Below are 23,731 nucleotides of genomic sequence, written 5' to 3' on the forward strand. Positions count from 1 at the left end.
TTATGTGTCTACTTTTTGTTGTGTACACTCACAACAACGACAAACGTGTGTGCTTTCGCAAAATAAGGAAAACAAACAGTGTAGGCATTCTGTCTTTTCTCTCTCCGTGAACTGCTTTTAGAAGCACGGCAGTAAAATGTGCTGAAACTCTGCTAAAAAATCATGCAGTCTTAACTCGACATTAGTTAATGTTGAACTATGATTAATAAATGCTTTAAAAGAATATTCATACGGTTGATGAATACATTAGCCAATGTAAGACTATTCTAAACTGTTACTGGATAAACTGTAATGTCAGTGGGTGGAGATTTGTGGCTTAATGCAGGAGAAAAACTTATTTTGAGAAATTGCCCTTTAAAACATGTACTGTAATTGAAATCGTCAGACACAAATTGATAGGTGCAATAAAAGAAACATTTTTCCATTAGATTAAAAAAAAAAAACAATATTAAAAGATGTAAATCTCAAAAGTACAAAGGTTAAAAAAAAAATAGTTTGCCTGCAGTGTCTTGCTTTAAGCAACAAAACTAAAAATAGAAATAGAAAAAATAAAAACTATTAATTGGCCAACTACTGTGACTCAACCTTATTATTTAGCTGCATTTAAAACGTATCTCTTAATAAAGTGCGCCGTGTGTCACGACCGAAGCTGTAGCTCACCTAAAATGCCCATTCCATCCACATAAGGACTCTTGGCGCCCACTATGCCTCCGAAACACTCCTTCTGCAGGGCACAGTAAGGCTTATCCAGGTGAGTCTTTCCATCGCTGTCCACCATACACCACTCACAGTCCAGAACACCAAAACAGTCACTGAAACCCAGAACAGACATAAAGCAGTGTTACTTACAAAGCACTTAATGTACTTATATAGGTTTATGGTGGATACAATTGTAATGTTTCGAATCAAGACTGTCAAGGTTTAAGGCTGCATTTAGATGCAGAAACTGATCCTTAACTTTTGTTTATTAATATAAAGTTTAAATGCATTCATTTGCAAATTATTTAATTTAACATGGTCTTGCTCAATTAAAATATTATTTCCTTATGTATTAATTTTACCCACTGACTACAAAAACAGGATATCAGGATTTTTTTTATTTTTACAAATAATTTGAATACATTTTTATTTTAAAATGAGATTTTCTTTACTTTTAAATAAAGTTGTGTATTTAAACTAGTTATTATCATTATCATTATTAATATTATTATTATATCTACAGATAGTTTAAATATTTTAATTAATTACTTGTATTATTATTTCAACTAAAGGAAATTTTAAAAAACAAGAAAAATACAAACATTTGATATGATATAATATTTAAATATATCTACGGATAGTGCTTATTTTAAATATTCATAATTTCGGAGATACCGTGCGTCAACATCCATCAGCCTGTTATACTGAGCAGAGCAAAGACTGTTGATGTGTGTCCATTCTCAAGATGGCGACAGAGACCTCATAATAAATCCTTAGAGAAGAAAAACTCAGCATCATTTCTAACTACAGCTGATCAAATTTATCATGTTTTTTCCACAATTTTTCATAATTTTGTTTAACCAAACAATCTATTTAAACATCATTTTAACCAATACATTAAATGAGACCCATAAATATTCTACAATTAGAAATTAACTTAAGCCATAAAAAAATTATACAATTAAAAAAAAGTGTATGCATTTTTACCATCTAATGTTCAGCATTTAATTAACTAAATATAGCCCACTTCAACGTTGTCATGTCATTGGCCCATAAACATGCTTGTTCCTGCTTGAAAACAAACTATTTCATACTGTAACTGTAACAAGAGGCAATTCAATCATAACATGATGTTAAAACAGCTATTATAGTATTATTTATCAATATGTGGTTCTTTTTAGATTCTCAGAAGCTATAGAATTTAAAAATTCCTGTAAAACAGGACCACTGTTTTTGTTTACCTCCCTCAAAATGTTCCATTCAACATGTGATTTAACAGACAACTCGAGCTCTATTTGTGCTTTTTAAGGTATTTACTGTATATACATCTCACTGTTGATAAACCTAGCCCGCCTGTAGTTGTGACCAGCAAAGGCTGCGAATAAATGATAATAAGTGTTTAGGGAAAGGAGAATGATCATTACTCTCACGGCTCCTGCTAAGGGCAGTTTGTACCTGCTGGTAAAGCGCTGGCTGCATCTGGTGTTGATGCACTGTGGCAGAGTATCCTGTAGACTGGGCTCAATTACAGTCAAAGACAAAGGCTCCTGGTGCACGTCACAGCTCGGATTTCTGCACACACAGTAGTAAGGCAAGCAGAGTCAGTTACACTCTAAATGCAACAAGTAGCTCACTAAAGTCAATGCTATTAGTATGACAGAAATGTTGCTATGTACATCAATGACATTTAACAGACAGCAAATAATACATTATTATTATTATTATTATTGGAACACGATCAATACCCAGACATCTTATAACAGGACTGTATGCATATGGCAGTATCGAATGTTCTTGTTGTCATGCTGAAATTTTTAATCATGATATTGACTAAAAAAAGCTTTAAAAGAGTTACTTTAATGTTTTAAACTAAAGTAAATCATGATCTCATTAGTAAACATTCATTAATGCATTAAAGGGACAGCTCACACAGACCTAAACATTCTTATTTTCTATTTAATTCTTATATCTTAAAGAAGATTTATTTTTTGAAGAAACCAGCAAAATTCTAACCATTGACTTATATACTCACCGGCCACTTTATTATTTATTAGGTACATCTTACTAGTATTGGGTTGGGCCCCTTTTTGCTTTCAGAACAGCCTTAATCCTTCGTGGCATTGATTCAACAAGGTATAGGAAATATTCCTCAGAGATTTTGTTCCGTATTGACATGATAGCATCACACAGTTGCTGCAGATTTGTCGGCTACACTTCCATGATGCGAATCTCCTGTTCCACCACATCCCAAAGGTGCTCTATTGGATTGAGCTCTGGTGACTGTGGAGGCCATTTGAGTACTGTGAACTCATTGTCATGTTCAAGTAACCAGTCTGAGATGATTTACGCTTTATGACATGGTGCGTTATCCTGTTGGAAGTAGCCATCAGAAGATGGATACACTGTGCTCATAAAGGGATGGACATGGTCAGCAACATTATTCAGGTAGGCTGTGGCGTTGACACGATGCTCAATTGGTACTATTAGGCCCGAAGTGTGCAAAGAAAATAAGCCCCACACCATTACACCACCACCAGCAGCCTGAACGGTTGATACAAGGTTGATAATGAATGTTGCAGTAGCAATCAAGACTCATCAGACCAGATAATGATTTTCCAATCTTATATTATCCGATGTTGGTGAGCCTGTGCGAACTGTAGCCTCAGTTTCCTGTTCTTAGCTGACAGGAGTGGCAACCAGTGTGATCTTCTGCTGCTGTGGCCCATCTGCCTCATTGTTGGATGTGTTGTGTGTTCAGAGATGCTCTTCTGCATACCTCAATTGTAACGTGTGGTTATTTGAGTTACTGCTGCCTTTCTATCAGCTGGAACCAGTCTGGCCATTTTCCTCTGACATCTAGTATCAACAAGGCATTTCCGCCCACAGAACTGCCGCTTACTGGATATTTTCTCTTTTCCATTCTCTGTAAACCCTACAGATGATCGTGTGTGAAAATTCCAGTAGATCAGCAGTTTATGAAATACTCAGACCAGCCGGTCTGGCACCAACAACCATGCCATGTTAAAGTCACTTAAATCACCTTTCTTCCCCATTCTGATGTTCTGTTTGTACTGCAGCAGATCGTCTTGACCATGTCTACATGCCTAAATGCATTGAGTTACTGCCATGTGATAGGCTGATTAGAAATTTGCGTTAACGAGCAGTTGTACCTAATAAAGTGGCCGGTGAGTGTATTTTGTTTTTGCTTTTCCCCACCATGGAAGTCAATGGTTACAGGTTTGCAGCTTTGTTTTTTTTTTTTTCTTAATATCTTCTTTTTTGTTCAACAGAATAAAGAAACTTATAAAGGTTTGGAACTTGATGGTGAGTAAAAAGTTTTGGTGGTGAAATGTGCCTTTGACTAACATTAATAGTGAGAAATAGCTACATTTGCTAGTTTAAAAAATACAACTAAAATGTATTAGTTATTAGCTTTATTAAAAATAAACCATAATCTCTTTTTCAAGCTAATAAACATTAACTAGGAATGTTTATAGCCGAAGATTAATAAATGCATTACAAAAAATTGCCATTGTCAGTTAAGCTTAAGCAATGCTAATAAAAGGAACCTCGTTGTATAGCTTTAACAAACAACAAGCCTATAAAGAACGGGTTTGAAATAATATATCAAGCATGTCGTATTTAAGACTAATATGAAAATGTTTATGCCTGAAAATTAATGGCATATTAAGAACACCACTGCAAACACAACAGTCTAAATATTCTTAAAGTGATAGATCACCCAAACATGTCCTCACCATTTCCGCACACTCAAGGGTTTTGAAATGTTTATGAATTTCTTTCTTTTGTTGAACACAAAACCAGAAATTCTGCAAAATGTTGGAAACCAAAAACCACATCCAGAGTAAGAAAAAAAAAATACTATAGAAGTTAATGCCTGCTGCTTTCCAACATTCTTACAATGATCTAACTTTGTTCAACAGAACAAATAAATTCAAAAATTCAAAATCGGACCGTGAGTAAACGATGACAATTTGAATTTTGTGTGAACTATCCCTTTAAAAGTCACTCTAATAGTTTAAATATTAAATGCATAAGAACACAATGCATGCTCATTATTGCAATATATTGTATTATTGAATATTGGAAAATGCATACAAGACAGCTCTGTAGTAAAGCATGCGTTTATTAATATTCAAGTGTACAGTTCCTCACTAAAAATGAGCAGATGGTGGAGTGACAGAAAGGTAAATGCCTTGCGATCCCTCAGCTGGGAATAATGCGACAAACCTGAAAGTGTCTAAATGTCTGCTGAGGAATAATTCGGAGCTGTACGGCTAATTGAGGACACAGGTGGCTGGATAGCTATTCATTGTGACAAACAAGAACTTGATGAAGTGACAGGCAGAAGTGTGTGCGCGTGTGACTAAGTGTGATTCATTCCAGTGAATGCTGATGAGAATCTGGACATGTGCTCCGGTGATTAATATTTGTATCATGTATCGCTGCAGCCGTTCTCGAAGCACTTAAAGGGCAACCTTTGCATCCTGACATTGTGTGCAATATGTTTTAAAATAGGCTTAATGGTTACTTTGACACGTTCTTGTATGAATTATGTAGAACAGAGGTTTACCTGTTCTCAGCGTTGGTGAGGTTGCCAGTACACTCGTTCACCTCTAGAGGGCATTCACAGGGGCACTCACATTCATTCTGCTCCATTCTGAGGATTTAATTGAGAAAATTAAATTAATATCAATTAAAGTTTATTGTACTTTTAGCACAATAAACATTGCTCTAAAGCAGCTTTACAAAAGATTCACTTCATTACATTAGAATCAAAATAAAAAAGTTAAGGTGTGAGTATGGTGGACAGTACAGCTGACAAATAATTAACCAAAATTAACCTGAAGCTATACAATATGTTGTGCATTTTCAAAATGGTAATATCTGTTTTTTTTTTTTATCTTATAGTGTCTTTGTAACATGGAGTGTTTACATGAAAGTGTCTGATGCATATAGAAAGGAAAGTGTGAGTGAAAAGTCTGTTTATTCTTGAATCCATCAACTTGACAATTATATAACGTCACTTATAGACTCACTTAATTTGAAGTTTGGATTTTGTGGCTTTTAGTTCACGTGTTTTTGCTTTAAAGGTGCAGTATGTAAGTTTGTATGACACCCAGTGGTTGAACTAGGTTCTGCACTCCTGGATCAAAATACATTTTTACTCGACTCCTCCTCTGACCAGTCCACGCAAGCGAAGGTTGCCAAATTGTCCCAGACTATCGTACCTAAAGACTAATTTAAGGCTCATTTGAACCATTTTCTATCCAAAAGCACATGAATGCGTTAGAAGAAATATTTTCCAACCAAAACAAAGTTTTTGTCCTATCCAACACCTGAAATTTCTATTTTAGAAACGGCTTCTATTTCGTACAGGTAAACAAGATGATGAACAACAACATGAGGAACACCTCATGTGCTTTATTCCATGTTAAATGCTTTTTAAGTTTTAAAAATGAGTTTTAAGTTCATTCCATTTTTACTGCCAAACTACTAAAAGCAGCAGCAGATAGTTCACCTCAGATCTTAAAAATAAATTAAACAGTTTGAGATGTAACTTTAGAACTGTGACTGAATCATACAGCATGTACATTTAATAATTTTGAAGAGATTTAATATGTATTAATTAGATTGCCAACCTTTCTGTTAGAGTGCAGTGCATTATCGTTATTCTGCGCTTCTGAATTGCTGTATCTAAATTTCTTTGGGGTTTCGTCTGGTGCAAACAGCTCAATTGCTTATCAGGCCAAATCTTGTCACGGAGGCATATTGTAAGGGCATGGGTTACAATGTAACCTGCTCACCTAATGATTCTGTTTGCAATATTTATAATAGTTGGTAATTAATAACCACCTCATGTGGAACTCTGCATTTCATTTCGGGCTGTTTACCAGAGGTTGCATTTCGGTCACGGATGCATACTTTGAGAGTCTTCCTGACTGAGTAAATGAAATATGCAGTTTGCCATGAAAGCAACCTGGGGTGCTGAAATATGATTGGCTAAACTGGCATTGGGCGGGTCAAAATAACCAAAACAAAGACAGCCATTACGGCACGTAAAGGACATTTTCAAAGCAGAATATCTTAATATCTAGCATTGTTTTTCAGATAATCAAGAATGTTCACTAAGCATGTCTCTTAAATATGCAAAAATATTATGGTATTTTTATGATTCAAAAATTTACATACAGTACCTTTAAAGCCACCACTACGTTTCAAAACGTTGACAAATATTAAATCTATCATTTTAAAAAATGTGTACTGTTTATTTATTCCTGATCATATGAAAATCTTAGTCCACAGCTGCTTTTTAAATGTTTTTAATAATAAAAAACACACATATTTTAGACTTATCTTTTTTGTATGAAGGGTATCTAGAATACTTGTAAATTTAACTGGTTCTTTTATTTTTATTGAAATCATCAAGCATTTTCATTGTAAAGCCTTGATTCACAAAATCACAAAAATACAAATAAATTTGAATAAAAATTTTAGTAGTTTTAGCAGTAGTGAGAAAAAAAGTTTAGTAATTTTAATGAAATGATTACCTTTAAATTAACATAACATTTCAATAAAAGTGATCCTAAAAACTTTCATAGCATATTTCATTTCAAATTTTTATTTAAAATGTTTGTGCTTAACGTTTATGAGTATTAAAAGGTGATGGCTAAACTTAAATTTCACCACCACAGAAATAAATGTACATTTTATATAAAAAAAGCAAAACAATCATTTTAAATGTAATATTTCAGAATATTTTTGATCAAATAAATGCAGCTAAGTAAACAGAGAAGACTTATTTTACAAACCCAAACATTTTGAACAGTTGTGTAAATCATTAATGGCTCAAAATTTATAAAAACTGAAATGAATTCAAGTTGTGCAAAAGTGAAACATTACCTGTGGCAGTTGAGGCAGAGACGGTCCACAGTACTGCAAGCACAGAAGGCCAGCGCATCACACGTCTCATTCACAATACCAGCAAACGCATTCGTTCCTGGGATACGAGTAAGCCGGTACTTTGAGCAGTGACTGCCATGCACAAGGTTTGTCAGATCACCCTTTAAAATAGAGAAAAGTCTTTCACTCTGTAAATGATCGATTATTTAAATGAGAACTAACTGAATATTCTTTATGCATTAGTACATATGCTATTGTGACATTTATTGTTATATGGTGATTATACTGCTACATACTGTACTCTTTGTACTGTACCAAGGCTGTTAAATTATCTGTATATAATGTCTATATTATTTACATTTACATAAACAACAAATTCACAATGATTATGACATTTTATGATAATTATGAATTTTTTAAAACTTTGTATTGTAAAAAAAAGTGCAATCTAAATAGCCTAAAATTGTCTGGAGTTAACTGTTACAGTTAGTTTTAGACAATTTTAGGCTATTTAGATTGCACATTTTTGGCAGATTGGTATTCGGCTATATTTCAATCCTATTGCTAGAGTTTTGCAGTGGGCTGGTAATGTTTCTGAAACCTGGCAACCCTGCCTGCCATTATCACAACGTACACTAGGTGTCACCCTAACACCAGTAATACGTGTCTTCTCGGTAGCAGTTCTCGACTCTGGGTCCAGCCTTCCTCTTAACATCTGATCCTATTTTTGGAGTGTTTCAAATGAATGCTCAAAACGTATTGATTACGAAGTTGCAGTAGTATTGAAGTTGCATGTAACTGCCCTTAGTGGGCGTCATTGTGCAGTACGTTCGTCTGAGTCACCTTGTGTTTTTTTTAAACGTGCTTTAGAAATGAATCGAATTAAAAATATGTAGCTGATTAATCTCAAGTAATAAACAACAGGACTGTCACTTTATTCAGACTATACAGGTTCCAGATATGAAATACTTGGGGTGAAAATTACACTCACCACGATGCTTGTGTTGAACTTGTAGAAACGCTGCACAGTGCGATCGCTGAAACTGTTACACAGGTTTTTCTTCACAAAATTGGGGTGGTTGAGAATATCATTGGCCACTAGAGGCTCCTAAAGTCAAGCAAAACAATTCAATGAGCTCAATAACCTTGCTTTTCAGATTAATTGCCAGTATTATATGGCTAAACATTAAAACCAATCTAATGTTTACACTTAGTTTCTTATTTAAAAGATAAATGTCTTCTACTCCTAACATTCGCACCTTATGCGTAATATGCTGTTGTTCTGCAGGAGCGTGACCCTTCGGATCAATCAGTGTCGGATGGGCCACCAAATAGCCTCTGTCCTCCATGATAAAACACCTAAACACACATAAAACCAAGACAAAACGGTATCAAGCAACTGGAAGTTGAGCAAAAAATGACATTTAGAGTGAAAAGGTGGAAGGAAACAGTAGATGGCTTCCTGTACGTTCACAGGGTACCATCTGCAGTTGAGAACAGTTCATGTTATTGTGTGGCATTTCACTCAGGCATTCCACTTCACTAATCCTGTTTAATGACCATAGCACTGAAAACTCAAAGAACACACTGAGGTCTCCACGGCACAGACTGATAAAGAGAGAGAGAAAGCGTGAAGAGCCACAAAGAGTGAGGGAGGTGAACAGGGAGAAAGAAAGTTAAGGAGGAGGGAAGAGAGGAATGAGAGGGAAGGGTAAAAGAGAGACAGAAAAGAAGAAAGAGAGGGAAGGCAAAAAAAATGGGGGCATTGGCACCTAACATAACAGGATGTGTCTGGAATGCAGCCCTAATCAGCTTATCTGCCTTTGTGTCTTTCAGTCAGCCCTGAATATCTTACTGCTTTCTATCCTGGCTTTTATATATTGCATCAGTAGGGTTATATGCAGTGCTTGAAAAGGGACAGCATTACTATTGCTTATAATTACGGTTTTAATGTCGGACTATAGGCATGAATGGTAGTAGAAATTGTACAGATGAATCACAAAGGATGTGGGCTTAAGATGTGGGGATAGTCAATAAAAACACAACAGACAACACAGATCACATTTATTACTGGAATATGCTAACCGTCAATTGAAATTTGATATAGAAAATATATAGAAATAGAAATATATGAAGCAACTACATACAGCTATGGAAAAATATCTGATTTGTTAATGTGTTTGTGTTTAGATCCCAATTCAAGTTATTAACAAACCTTTAACTTAGACAATTAGCTTTACATATTACAAGTTGGTTTTAGGTTTTGGACAGAATTAGGGATGTAGAATCAGATCATACTTTATAACCACTAACAAACAGTTAATATCTTAATAATTGGCAGAAAATAAGCCAGTGGTTAATAGTATGAATTGTGACAAACTAAAGTGTTACCAAAATACTGATCTCTTGTTTTCCCCAAATCTAAAATTAAAAATGATGTCTTTTCAGAAAAGGTGGGACATCCCTTATTTGTACCCAAATGAAAAAAAAAAAAAACAGCTTAAACCAGCCTAAGCTGACTGACCAGCTAAAACCATCTAAACCAGCTTGTCCAACCTGGTTTAATCTGGACATAGCTGGTTTAGGCTGGTCTCCAAGCTTGGCTAGGCTGGTCAAGCTGGTTTTAGCTGGTCATCCCCCAGCCTGAACAGCTAAGACATGCCTGGAAATTGCTGAAAACCAGCCAGGAATAGTCACCATCTGAATACAGGCTGGTATATCAGCTTAGGCTGGTTTAAGCTGTTTTTTTTAGGAGGGTAATCACAGCAAATGAAAAAATATATATTATGACCAATTACCTTTTTTTTTAATTTTACATTTTTATTAACAATTATAAATATAATTTTTTTATATTATCAAATTTTTAGCACAATTTTCTGTTAGATTTTTTATCTGACATCAAATTATCAGACCTTTATAGAAAGTGTTTTTAAAATATTAACCTTTATAAACATATAAATACATTTTTATATTTTATACCCAATTAATCTAGTCAATTCAGAGATCAAATCAGAGAATCCAAATTAGGTAGTCGCAATCTACATCAGCGTTGATCTACTTTTGGTAACACTTAATTTTGATGGTCCATTTCAGTATTAAGTAGACTGTCTGCTTAATATCTGTTGATACTGCTCCTTCATCTGACATTAAACTGACTATAAGAAACTGCAAGAGCATGTCACTGTATAATCTAATGAGATTTAGTTGGCATGTAGATGCAATGTAACTTATTCAACAAATGGACCATCAAAATGAAGTGTGACCAGACTTTGACAATATTTAAAGGCCCCAAAATTTCAAATTCCATAAATTTGGAGTCAATTTAAACATTTTTTATTAACAACAATAAATTTTGTCATTTTTATATTATCATATTTTTTATGATATTGTTTATCTGATATTAAATTATCAGGTGTTTATAGGAAGTATTTGAAAAATATGAACCTTTTATAGAAATATAAATTCATATAAACCCAGTCAATCCAGAGATCCACACACACTATATACTGTATAGTTAAAAATTCAGAATTAGGTTGTCAGAATCTACATCAGTTTTCAACTTTTACACAATATTCAAAGGCCTTGAAATTTTAAATTCCATCACTTTAGAGTTGATTTAAACATTATTTTTATTGTCTACTTATTGTAAATTATTTAAGTCATCTTGCACTTGACTGAGGCCCCCACTCGTTAGGAACGACTGGTCTAAATGTTACATTTAAATATGCAAATATTAAATATTCAAAAACTGCATCCATGATTAGAAGGGGAAATAAATAAATGAACACTGCCAGAACAAACTGGAAAATGTAAGATTTATTTGAGTTTATATATTTTCGTTTGAAACACAGCCATGAATTTGCTTGGGCAAGTGCCCAGAGGCTTTTTTTATTGATGTAATATTCTCTCTTAAAATGTAGCGTAAAATCATCATATGTAAGGATTGAAGTCTGAAGATATGAGCTCATTGATCTCACTGCAACTTTGATCAGTCTGCCATAATTTAGCCATCATTACTTACCAGATAGCTATAAAAATAGCAGTAATACAAAAATTGGTGCATTCAAGTTAAGTTGGAAAGATTCTTTTTTTTATGTTAAAAATCTCCACCAAATTCTAACAATAAGTGAGAAACTCTGGATTATCACAGTGAGATATGTAAACGATTGCCTGCCGGGTATTTTGAGTTGGGTGCTGTTTGTTTTTGTATTAGATTTTTTATACTGTTGCACTGAAGTCCACAAGTGAAAAATTTATGTTATTTTTTATTTCATTGTTCAAGCTACCTCACAGAGTGCTCTGTTTGTTAATTCAATTCAATTCATCTTTATTTGTATAGCACTTTTACAATGTAGATTGTGTCAAAGCAGCTTCACATAAAAAATCATAGCAAATTGAAACAGTGTAGTTCAGTATTTAGTGTTTAAGTTCAGCGTGGTTTATTAGTCACTATTGAGGGCCTAAACACTGAGCAGCAAATCCATCAATGCGTCGCTCTACCGATCCCAAACCATGCAAGCTAGTGGCAACAGCGAAGAGGGAAAAAAAATTCACCAGTTGGTGGGTTGACAGAGTTGTCTGTTTCTTCACTCTTCTTTATTCTTTTTTATGTATTATAGAAGTATCGGATAGGGTTTCGATAGCGCTACATACTCAAAATCAAATGACTTGAACTCGGACTCAAGGGCAGAAAAAACTGATCTGGACATTCCTAGTCAATACAGCGTGCATGCATGGTTACCTCGTGAATTTTTATTGGTAACAAAAAGTATTCACATAGCACCAAAAAATGTAAAGTAGTCAAACTGTTGTCTGAACATTTTGAAGCTAGAAACCTAAACCAAGTTTTTGGTGGAAAAGCTCTTTGATGTCAATAAAATTTCTACATTTGAATTCTGAAAATGAATTATGAGTTGGAAACATTTTAAAATATTTAATTTGTTCAACTAACCCTTTAAGCAAAAAAACAACAACATCATGATCATATCAGCAATGACTTTCCCAAGCATCACTCAATAAAAAAATGTCATAGTTCTAGTCTTTCATACTTTTCCCCCTTTTCATCACCCTTCTATCTTTTTGTCCACCCCTCCCTCACTGTTTCTTGATCCCCACCTCAGATCTTTTCTCATTCTATCTCCTCCTATCCTAAAAGAGTGAGCTTAGAAGCATGCAGAGAGGACTAAGTGAATGCCTCTTTTCCAACAGAAGCAAATCTGATTAGTTTCATTTGAAAGGGCTTTAAAGGGCCTCTGTGGGGCATCGATGGCTTCAGGCACTGCGCTGGACACCACAGCCGGCACACTGGGGTCTTTGGCAGGCACTCCTGAGTTTGAGAAGAACCCAAAAAGGAACGGGATGGGGGTTGGGTTCGGAGGGAAGGCCTTACCGAATTTTGTTGCCTTTGTCCTGGTTGCAGATGGGAAGAAGATCCAACAGAACTTTGTAGAAGTAGCGCAGGGTGAAGTCAATGCCCATTACCGCTACTGTGTAACCAGAGGCCATTTGGGAACTGAGGAAAGAGGAAGATAAGAGTGCTGAACAATATGAAGAACGAGGAGATCTGCAGTATGATGTGCTTTAGATCAGATCACACACTACAGTCACATTTCCTGCTCTTCAGGGAGAACTGATTGGAAAACGTGGAGGGAAAACACACTTTATCTACAGCAGACATTCTGGAACACTACCAGATTCAAACAGCCTCGTTATACAGTATCTCTAAACACACAATACTCCACATACATACATACATGCATACATATACACACTCTACCAAGCACAAACAAGACTGTGATAAGGCAGTTGTTTTTCATTTGCATAAGCGACTATTACATACTACATACGTCAAGCTTTTTTTTTATAGCTATACTGCAAATTTCAAAACTGTTTGAGGTTATAAGTGTGTTTGAACTTTAATAGGACAGTTTGTCATTAATAACATGTTATGAAAAACTAAACTAGGTTTTGATGTTAAAAATGATACTGACTTTGTTCACATAAAATTCCATATGGCTTTAGAAGACTTGTTATATAGTGCATGCATCTTATGTAGGCCCACATGGAATCTGCACGCACAGATATCTGCAGATGCAAATGTGTGTAATCTTATATTTATTCAGTTTTAAAATTAATTTCACTAATATTGTGGTATAATAATAATAATAATAATAATAACAAAAATAATAATAATAATACAATGTATTTACAATACCGTTTGTAAAGTAATATTTTCTGTCTTTTATTAGATAAATTATATGAGAGACTTGCTTTATTTACCAAATAAGTGGATCTAATTGGATTGGCATTTGAAACATTCAGTAAACGTTAATAAATGTATTATTTTTTTTATTTCATATATTAAGTTTTTACTTATGATACTCCTAAAATCATTCCGCATAAATCCGCAGATGGTAAAAAATATCCGCAGATTCTGTCTAGCCTGGCAGCAAGAGCAATAGCAATTTTATTGCACCAAAAAGAAAAGAAAATGAGATCAGGATGTGCATTTATGCTTAAACTACGTCTTTAAGTTTCTATATTTAATTATGAATAATGTTATTTTGAACATTTTATCAACACAGAATAATAATAAATTATACACATGAATAAGCTGTCATGAATCCCAAATTATGTGTATAAATGAGTTGTCTTTGACTTCTTTTACTTAAAGATCGCCAACACAAGAATTAAAGTGCCCTCCAATACCCATATAGGTTTAAGCATACATGTTATTACTGGAATAATTATGACAATTTTAATTTCACTCATTAGAAAGTCTCCCTGTGCACATAATAAAAAATAATTATATATATATTTTATTATTCAGATTTTATTATTTTATTATTCATATTATTATTGTTGATTTTAGATCATTTAGATAATTTTTAAAATTATAAATAAATGAATGAATTTGTATTAATGTTTAAGATATTCCAAGGCCCACTGGTTGGGATCAACAAGATCTCTAAGCATGAAATCTGATTTGTTAAAAACTGACCTAGGGGCGTGGATGGTGTGGCTAATGGTGACTACATAACCTGCCCCACCAACATCCAGGTACGGTCCAGTAAAAGTGATGAGACCAGGATTGGCTACAGCATGTAGGTACCTAAAAAACAAGAGTCAATGGTTACACCACATTTTAATCAGATATGTACAAATAGATCAACATTTAAGACTTTTCCTTTATACATATTTTTTTATACTCATTTTTTTATATGAGGGGTAAACAGTTCTATACAAACACAAAATTTCTCCTTGGGAATGTGACAGTTTGCTAAGCTTAGTCACCAGACTGTGGGATCTGCTCACCAGCGTCCCACTAGGACTTTGAAGACACCCGTCCTGAGACTCAAATCTTACCATTGCCTCCTGGTGGGATCGAAGGCTTTGTCCATGAGTGAACCGGGGTAAATCCGCAGCACCCCATTGGGCGTTGCTATGTAACGCCTCACAATGTAGCAGTTGAGGCTGCTCATCTCCATAAGACTCATCCATTCATCAGTCACGTGGCTGGTGGCCATCACCTCATTCCTCACAGAAGACTGCAAGACCAAAGGACAGCTTGTTGAAGAATTTGCAAATACCGTTGCAGCGCATTTAACAAATAAAAAAGCTGAATTAAAAAGCAGAGTAGCACTGCCAACTATCAACTGCCAATCAGGACTGAGAAAATAACCATGACTGACTGTGAGAGATTGAGCTTTTTTCTGTTTGCTTTCTGAGATGGTCTGTAAGTATGTGTTTGAATGTATCTTCAGGCCGGGGATGGCTAAGTGTTTCTGAGATGGTCTGTAAGTGTGTGTTTGAGTCTACCTTCAGGCTGGGGATGGCTATGTGTTTCTGAGATGGTCTGGAAGTGTGTGTCTGAATGTACCTTCAGGCCGGGGATGGCTATATGTTTTTGAGATGAACAAAAGAGACAAAACTTTTTACACCTGGCATTTAGGTGTTTCTACTGTCCACTTTTAACTACTTCTCTGATAATGGTGGGTTGGTGAGCATAATCTTTGAATATAGTACTGTGAGAGCTAGCACAATTTTTATACTGTATATGTATAGCACCAAATCAATTATACATGCATCATGAATAGGCTACTTCATGAATTGATTAATGAACATATGATTGATTTATTTTGTTTCTGATCAACTCCTAACAATTGGGACAAGGCAAAGGATCACAAATTGACCACAAAAAAGATTGATGATCCAACTCATGTTACATAATCTAAACAACCACAGAAAAAAAAACATTTAAAAAGCTGTCTATTTTATGAAAAACACCAGTTGACACTGCATAAAAGCTGCTGTGCAAAGAGAATAAAGCAACCATAATCTATTCCAAAAAATTATATATGATGGCACTGGTATGGAAGCACCAATTTAAAACCTAAGATTATCAATTACAAACTAAATGAATGACTTCAGCAGCAAACACATTTGACCACATGTGCATTCACACTAAAACAGAACAATCCGGTCAGATGCGTTTTCCACCACTTCTAGATGTGTCCAAAGGTGGACAAGCACAAAATGTGTTTAGCATTGCCCTCTTGTAATCGGATCAACGAAAACACATCTCAATAGCGGGTCTGAACAGGGCCTTTAAGACGGAAGTGTGTGTTTGTTTGTACCTTCAGGCCGGGGTTGGCTATAAGTCGAGTGTTGTCGCTCAGGTAAGCAGTGTAGTGCTCCACCATACGCTTGGTCTCTGGTTGACTCAGGTGCTCATAGGGAGAGGAGAAACTACCAGCGGACAACATCACCGTAGGGCTCTCTGAGGAAGAGGGGAAAAAAGTGAGAGATCATCAATTCTGTTGTTTATTTACTGCACGTCAGATTTAAACCGAACCATAGTTAAAGGTATATTTCCCCCCCAAAAATAAAATTATGTCATTGTTTAACGTAACTCCACTTGTTTCAAACGTTTATGAGTTTCATTCTTCTCTTGAACAGGATAGAATATATTTTAAAGTTTGTATCCAGGCATTTAATGACAGCCCTATCAAAGTATTTTGTCTCTTCTATTAGAAGTCAGTGGTGTTTGGTTACCATTGTTTTTCTGAATATTTTTTTTTCAACAGAAGAAATATACTCAGTAAGTGAATTAAATAAAATTAGATCAAATCAAATTGCATAAATATAAAAAGAAATGACCAGTTTATTAATCAAAAATGCATTAAAATAATCAAAAGTAACAGTAAACAGTTGCTACAGCTACTAAAATTAAAAGAAAAAATATTTTATATTTTGTAATTTAATTATGTTATTCTATTCCATAATGTTAATATTTATTATTTTTGAAAAAATAAAATGATCCATTAGTAGCAAGATCTCAAAAGCAAACAAAAAAAAACTTACTTACCACAAACTTTTAACAGTAGTATTTATATTTATGTGTATAAAGATTATCATTACCATGGTCTCAAAAGTATTTTTTATTTTTTTTACTGCTGACCTTTATATTATTATTCTTTGGGTTTTGTTGGTAAAATCCTGTTCTTGAGCCAAAATGTGGACTTGATTTTGAAATAAATTTTTTAAACAATTTCTCACTCCATTTACCAAAAAAAAAAAAAAAACGAATACCTTTGCAAATACCATGTATGAGCATTTATTTATTATAATTAATATAATTAAAAAAAAAAAGATTACAGACTATTATTTGCAATATTAATGTTTTGTCTTTTCTTACCGACTGTAGCGAGCTGTTTAAAGTGAAGGCAGGAGCTGGGCTGCCCCAGCAGATCCAGGCGGTGGTAGAGAAGTTTGCTGCTGGGGGCTGTGTTCAGATTTTTCAGCTGCTTCACCGGGATCTCTGGCTGAACATAAACTATGCAGAGGATAAACGAAGTGTCCTGAACCTGGGAATTAGAGATTCAGTAAAATGAGAATAAATAAAGAACAACTCTTCTCAAAGCAAATGTATGCAATAAACTGAAACAGACAGAGAAGTACAATTAATTTTCCCTCGGTCAGCTCTTAACTAGTACTCGTGCCAAAAATAAGGAGTTGCATACCAGTTTCCAAGCATAGCTAACATTGTAGGCATCTCGATTAGGATCACGGAGGCGGTTCATGTGCCAAGACAGAGAAGAGTTGACAGGCACAGCAATGACCTGACTCCCCAGAGGCAGACTGACATGAAAAACACAATATATGAGCTTGGCCGTCAAAAATGATAAGCATTGCCACTGCAAACTAGAGCAAACCCAGCTCAATTTGAATAAAAAAACTCACCTGAGGATGTTCTGACGCACAACAGGAAACCCTGGGATGTTCTCATAGTGGATGATGTCTGTATGAAGAGGCGCTTCAGTCATCAGGTAAGGACGGGTGAGTGATGGATGCATGAGAGTGTAGCCTGAAAGATATTCATAAGGTAATAAAATTATCATACAACCACTATAAATACGGATTGTGTAATATATATGCTAATAAATGCTTTTTTGTGCACCAAATCTATTTAATCACTATTTTAACTTGTCTCTTTGATTCTTAAAATCTCTACTATTTAATAATTTACCTAGAAAAAACAATGTGAACTTTTTTTTTTTTTTTTTTTTGGCTGTTTGGCCTTTAAAAGATTTTTAGACCTATAGATTTTTTGCCTAATTCTGAAACAGGGGCTTCATTTGTTGTATTTTCATTATGGTATGTTCACTTTCAAAAAGCAACATGTCAAAACACATCAAAATGAATTTATGCAAGTCATAAATGTCCTCTTTATGTCTATTTACCCTTATTATGTTTTTTTAATCGTAGCTCTCAACACACACATACATGGTGAGGTGCAGATCAGTGCATTTTTGATTGTATGTGCATAAACAAATCAAACTAAGGGGAAACAAATGCTTTAAAAAAAGGGTATGCCAATTTTCACAGCTGTAAAAGTGCACATAGCGATTTTAAAATGAAAGCAAACATTCAAAACGTGAATTTAATTTAAATAACTATACAATTGAATGTAATTTAATTAAAATAATTGTTATAGTGTAGACTACTGTGTGGTTGTGCATTGTCCAACTAAACATGTTTTTTTAGGCCTAATCAAATAAAACTAACCCGTAATTGAAAAACAAATGTGTGGAAGTGACAGACAGTTGCAGTTTAATTTAACGGCAAAGTTCTGCTCAGCATAAAGGTACCAGATGGGCACCAGATCTGGTTATAAACCTTGCTAACTGGATTAAAAATAATTCTGCATATGATATTTCTGGCTACACCACTGGTTCCAGAAAATAAAGCCCCAAATGTAATGTTCCATTGTTGATGTAAACCGCTGTCTTAGAATGAAAACGATCCTCATCCAGATTGCCGTTTTTATAGCGTTTCAGAAAAAGACTCTCTGTCCACACTATACAACCTAAAACACACGATACATGACTCTTCACAATCACGTGCATGGGTATGTGCATACCTTGCTGCCATCCCTACTTGCAGCCTAACAGTTGTGTAATGTACATATGAAAGGAGCTTAATGAATCAGGAAACTATTCGCAATAATCCACAAGAACAATCAAAAAGCTATAATGGCTAGGCCACAACTCTGTTTTCAAAAGTCTGTGTTTCAGTCTGTCTATACTGAAACGTAAAACCAGCATTTCCAAATGAAAACTGTGTCTTTAACGTTTTCAAAATGCTATGGTTTCGCAGTCAAAAATTCATGAGTACACTGTAAAACCTAATACGTTAAGGTAACTCAAACCATTTGAGGAAACCGATTGCAACAAACTATTTAAGTTCAAAAACTATTCCTAATGAGTACTGTGAACTTAATCCATTTGAGTAAATGAAGCAATTTGAGCACAGTAAAACTTAACAAATGAAGAGAACTCAAAACAACAGAGTACTCTAAAACTCAAAAAGTTAAGGCAACTCGAACCGTTTGAGGAAACAGATTGCAACAAACCATTTGAGTTAATAAAACAAATCTATATGAGTACTGTGAACTTACTCCATTTAAGTTGAATTAATGAGGTATTTAATGAACTCATAAACTTTAACACTGAGTTCAAAACTCTTCAAATGAGAAGAATTAACTTTCAGTAAATTTTGAGTTAACTACACTGATTTCATTTGATAAAGATGACTGCTGGGTTTTACGGTGTAGTGTGGATGATAGGCATAACACAAAAAAAAAAACTTTAAAAAGTAACTTTAAAAATGCATTATGCCTCATTTAGACTAGAAGCGACTTTGTAGCTGCCTGTTGCTTTGGGTGGCGCCCTGCTTCAACGTGTACAGGGGTGTGTAGGTATATACAGCAGGGATATATCCGGCTTGAGAGGATCACTTAAGCTCTACTGGTGTTCCCATGTTCCTATTGGTTATCGCTCAAGTAAGTCGCTCTTTATTTGCATAAAGTTGAAGGATTCTCAACTTTGTCGCTCAACACACCCACCTAGTCGCCAACGGTCGCTGTTACTCTTGTAGATGGAGGTTGCTGGAAGTCAATCACTCTCCTATGAAATGAACGGTCGATTGTCGCTTGTAGTGAGAATGAGGCTTTAGTCTAAACAACACCCAAGTATCCTTTTTGGACCATAAGCTCTTTTTGAAACTTGGAGCCAGTTTGCATTAGAAGACTATACCACCTGGACCAATATTGTTTTCGTTATTTTTTGCTTTATCTTATGCTGTTCATGTAATTTAGCTCAGCATTTTACACCATCATTCACCAGCAGCTCTTCCACAGGCTAGACCACGGGGACTCAACACCTTCCTTTGTAACTGGCTTGCTGACAAGGAGACCACAAGTAGTCTGAGTCGGCAGAAACATCTCCAGCACCATCATGATGAACATGAGGACCTCCCAAGGATGTGCGCTAAGCCCCCCTTCTCTTCACTGTGCTGACTCACGACTGTACTCCAACATCCAGCACCAACCTTTTCACCAAGATTGCAGACGACACGACTGTGGGTCATGGGTCTCATTAACAATAACGATGAGATAACCTACAGGAGTGAGGTGAGCCGCCTAGCCTCATGGTACAAGGTCAACAATCTCCACCTGAATGTGGAGAAGAGGAAGGAGATTGTTGTGGAAATGGTGAGCTTCACCAAGTTCTTGGAGGTGCATATCTCTGAAGACCTGTCTACACCGCATCACTGGCGAGAAAAGCCTTACAACGCCTGTACTTCCTCCGCAAACTTTGGAGAGCACGTGCACCACCTTCCATCATGTCCACCTTCTACAGTGGTGCCATGGTGCACAGTTTCCGGGCCAGTACCAGTAGGCTCAAGGACTGTTTCCTCCAACAGGCAGTCATGAGACTCAACTCCCTTCTATCTCTTCTCTGCTCCCACCCAGGCTACTACAAACACAGAGTGAGGACTCCTCTACCCTCCTCTCCTCTACTATTTTTACACGTTATATAATTTGATAACGTTTTCAGAACCCGACACAAACATAAACCCTCAAAAACCGAGAAACTTCCTAGTGAAGAGCATAGCGAGGGAGTGCATTCATGTCTCTTTGCTGAACAGCTGGAGACAGCAGGTGCCAGTTCATTATCTCAGTCATTACAGCAGTCTGGATACTCTTAGGAACAGATAATCACCCTGATTTTATTACCCGAGTAATATAACACACCCTTTTAGCGCAAAGCAGCCATTTCGAGGAGGCTTATCTAATTGCTTTAATATAAATAAAGTGGAGGTTAAGAGCTCTGTAATTTCAGAAACACTCCATCCAACTTGGCGAGGTCTTCAAAAAATTAAAAGATGTTGTTCAGGATGTGGAAGGTGTAATAGAGAATGTCAAAATATGATATCTGTGAACACACATAGCTCTTTTTCAACAACAATGTTTTTAAGTAAAATATATATATATATATATCCATAGAGCTTTGCTGATTCCATCTCCAAGAAAATGTTATGATGTCAGCCATGCAGGCTCAGATCTGGCCAATGCGGGACAGCTGATTCCCCTAATGGGCTGTTAAAGGTTAAAGGCCTTCAGTCTAGTCACTTTAGTCCAGTCACTGAAGGTCAGACGTCCCAATTCAGGATGAAATTAGAAAGTAAGCAAACAGAGTGGGAGCAATTACACTGTGGAAAAAAATTGGCTTCTTTGTGGCTACCACATGGATCTCCACTAAAAACAAACATTAGCCCATGCATATTGCCCACCTTTGTTGTCTATGAGGAATGTATATGAGGCCAGGGAGTCCTGGTAGTAGGTAACGTCCTCCAGTATGTATGCCAGGTTCACATCCACTCCAACCACACCCAGTAACAAGTTACCAAAGTAGCACGGCCGGCTGACGGTCATGATAAAACCTACAAACAGAAAAAAAAAAATAGAGAGATTATTTAAATATTGAGCCATATTCACAAGTCAATTAAATATACAGCGATTGATGTAGAAATATTATCAGAGAAGTAGAAGGAAAATTCAACAGTTACAATTAAATATGGATATTTCATTGTTTTTACTTATTATTATTATTATTATTATTAGTAGTAGTAGTAGTAGTAGAGGTAAAAAAATAAATAAAATAAAAATACTATACAATAATACTATTAATAATAATAATGATAATGTTAATACCAAAAAAATACTATGGTATATTCTATTTACTAAAGTTTAAAAATAAACACACATTGATTTTATTTAAATATTTATTTATTACTTTAAATATTTAAAAACTAAAAAAATCTAATTATTATAACTTTTAAAATAAAAAAAAATATGAAAGACAAAATCTATCCTGAATTATTCATAACAATTTATTGATCATTATTAAAATTACACTTAAACAATATATTTTACTCCTTCCTGACAATTTGGATTTGTGTGTGTGAGACACACACACACACACACACACACACACACACACACACGCACGCACGCAAGCAAATATATATATATATATATATATATATATATATATATATATATATATATATATATATATATATATATATATAAACGTTTTAAAACAAATTACAACTTTTCTGAATAATGTTTTTATCATCATTTAGAAAATTAGATGGGAGACATTTATATGAAACACTAAAAGGAAAGTCATGGTAAAAAATACTGAGCAAATTTGCATCATTTGGAAACAAGTTGTAAATTCTTCAGAATGACTTCCTGTCTAGCAGCCTCCGCATTTGTGATTTTTGGCGTTCCTATAGTTTAAGTTTACAGTACATAGCTCCATGGAAACTGTCTGGTACAGAGCCATTTCTGCTGAGGTCTTCTGAGTGCATATGGTTTGTCAGAGGGTAATGTTAATGTGCCAGAGCGGAGCTTTTTGCCAAGTTGGAGATCTGAACTTACCGTCTCCCATCTGGTCCGCATAAGGCAAGCTGAAGGTGGCCACGTCGATCATTCGGTTGGGGAGGTTGATGTAGAAGCGGCCCACTGTGGTCTCCAGATTACTGAGCTGGTTCAGAACCATCATACTTCCCTTTACCACGGGCAGTGCAGATCGATCCTGAACGCCGTACTTCAGGGAATTCTGCTCAGCCAGGTCTCGCAAGAATGCCAGCTCCTTCAGTCCAGTCACTCCATCTGAGGACAATGGCACATAGCAAATGTAATTAAAACTGATATTTGTAACCAATATCTACATGTTTTTGTCTGCTGTGTACTCAAACGATAACTAAATGTCCATCCCTACCAAGATCACCCTGTGAATGTAATGTAGTTTTTATTTTAAGCCATGTCAGCAACCAAGGTTATTTTCATGGCAAGAACACTTCAACAATAAATATACAATTTAAAACACAAACAACAGAATGCATACATTAAACAAGATGTTTAGCGTTCCAAACAATCCAAACAAATTTGGTTCCACTTTGTTAAAAATGTCCTTAAGAGAATTCATTTAATTAAAAAAGTCTTCTGGACAGTCCAGTAGAATTAGCCTTACAGTAAGGGGAGTTTGTCCTGAACCCCTGTGAACAACACCAGAACCTCCACTCTACCGCACTTCAAGACAACCCAAAACATTAGCAATTCTGAATATGCCTCATGCAGGCTTGACAAACACACCCTTTCATCTCTCTGACACTTTTACTGACACTTGCACCAGTTTTGCACATTTGCCCCAAAGATTCTTACAGTTACTTGATATAAAAAAACTATTAATTG

The 23,731-nt window shown here is 35.3% G+C and overlaps 1 protein-coding gene across 2 annotated transcripts in view; it reads right to left on the reverse strand.

Annotated features, from left to right (window-relative positions):
- cachd1 (cache domain containing 1) overlaps positions 1-23,731 on the reverse strand; it is a 149,435-nt gene that overhangs the window by 18,701 nt on the left and 107,003 nt on the right. For both annotated transcript variants that reach the window (XM_001334793.8, XM_073954291.1), the window contains exons 9-23: positions 22,916-23,149; positions 21,760-21,909; positions 17,866-17,989; positions 17,646-17,763; positions 17,321-17,489; positions 16,260-16,402; positions 14,989-15,170; positions 14,624-14,734; positions 13,013-13,135; positions 8,883-8,982; positions 8,615-8,731; positions 7,624-7,784; positions 5,294-5,380; positions 2,155-2,271; positions 661-812 (exon numbers count right to left, since the gene is read on the reverse strand). In XM_001334793.8, coding sequence (XP_001334829.3) covers positions 661-812; positions 2,155-2,271; positions 5,294-5,380; positions 7,624-7,784; positions 8,615-8,731; positions 8,883-8,982; positions 13,013-13,135; positions 14,624-14,734; positions 14,989-15,170; positions 16,260-16,402; positions 17,321-17,489; positions 17,646-17,763; positions 17,866-17,989; positions 21,760-21,909; positions 22,916-23,149 — 2,088 coding nt within the window. The remainder of the gene's footprint in view (positions 1-660; positions 813-2,154; positions 2,272-5,293; positions 5,381-7,623; positions 7,785-8,614; positions 8,732-8,882; positions 8,983-13,012; positions 13,136-14,623; positions 14,735-14,988; positions 15,171-16,259; positions 16,403-17,320; positions 17,490-17,645; positions 17,764-17,865; positions 17,990-21,759; positions 21,910-22,915; positions 23,150-23,731) is intronic.

Source organism: Danio rerio, chromosome 6 (assembly GCF_049306965.1).
Source record: "Danio rerio strain Tuebingen ecotype United States chromosome 6, GRCz12tu, whole genome shotgun sequence".
Lineage (NCBI taxonomy): Eukaryota > Metazoa > Chordata > Actinopteri > Cypriniformes > Danionidae > Danio > Danio rerio.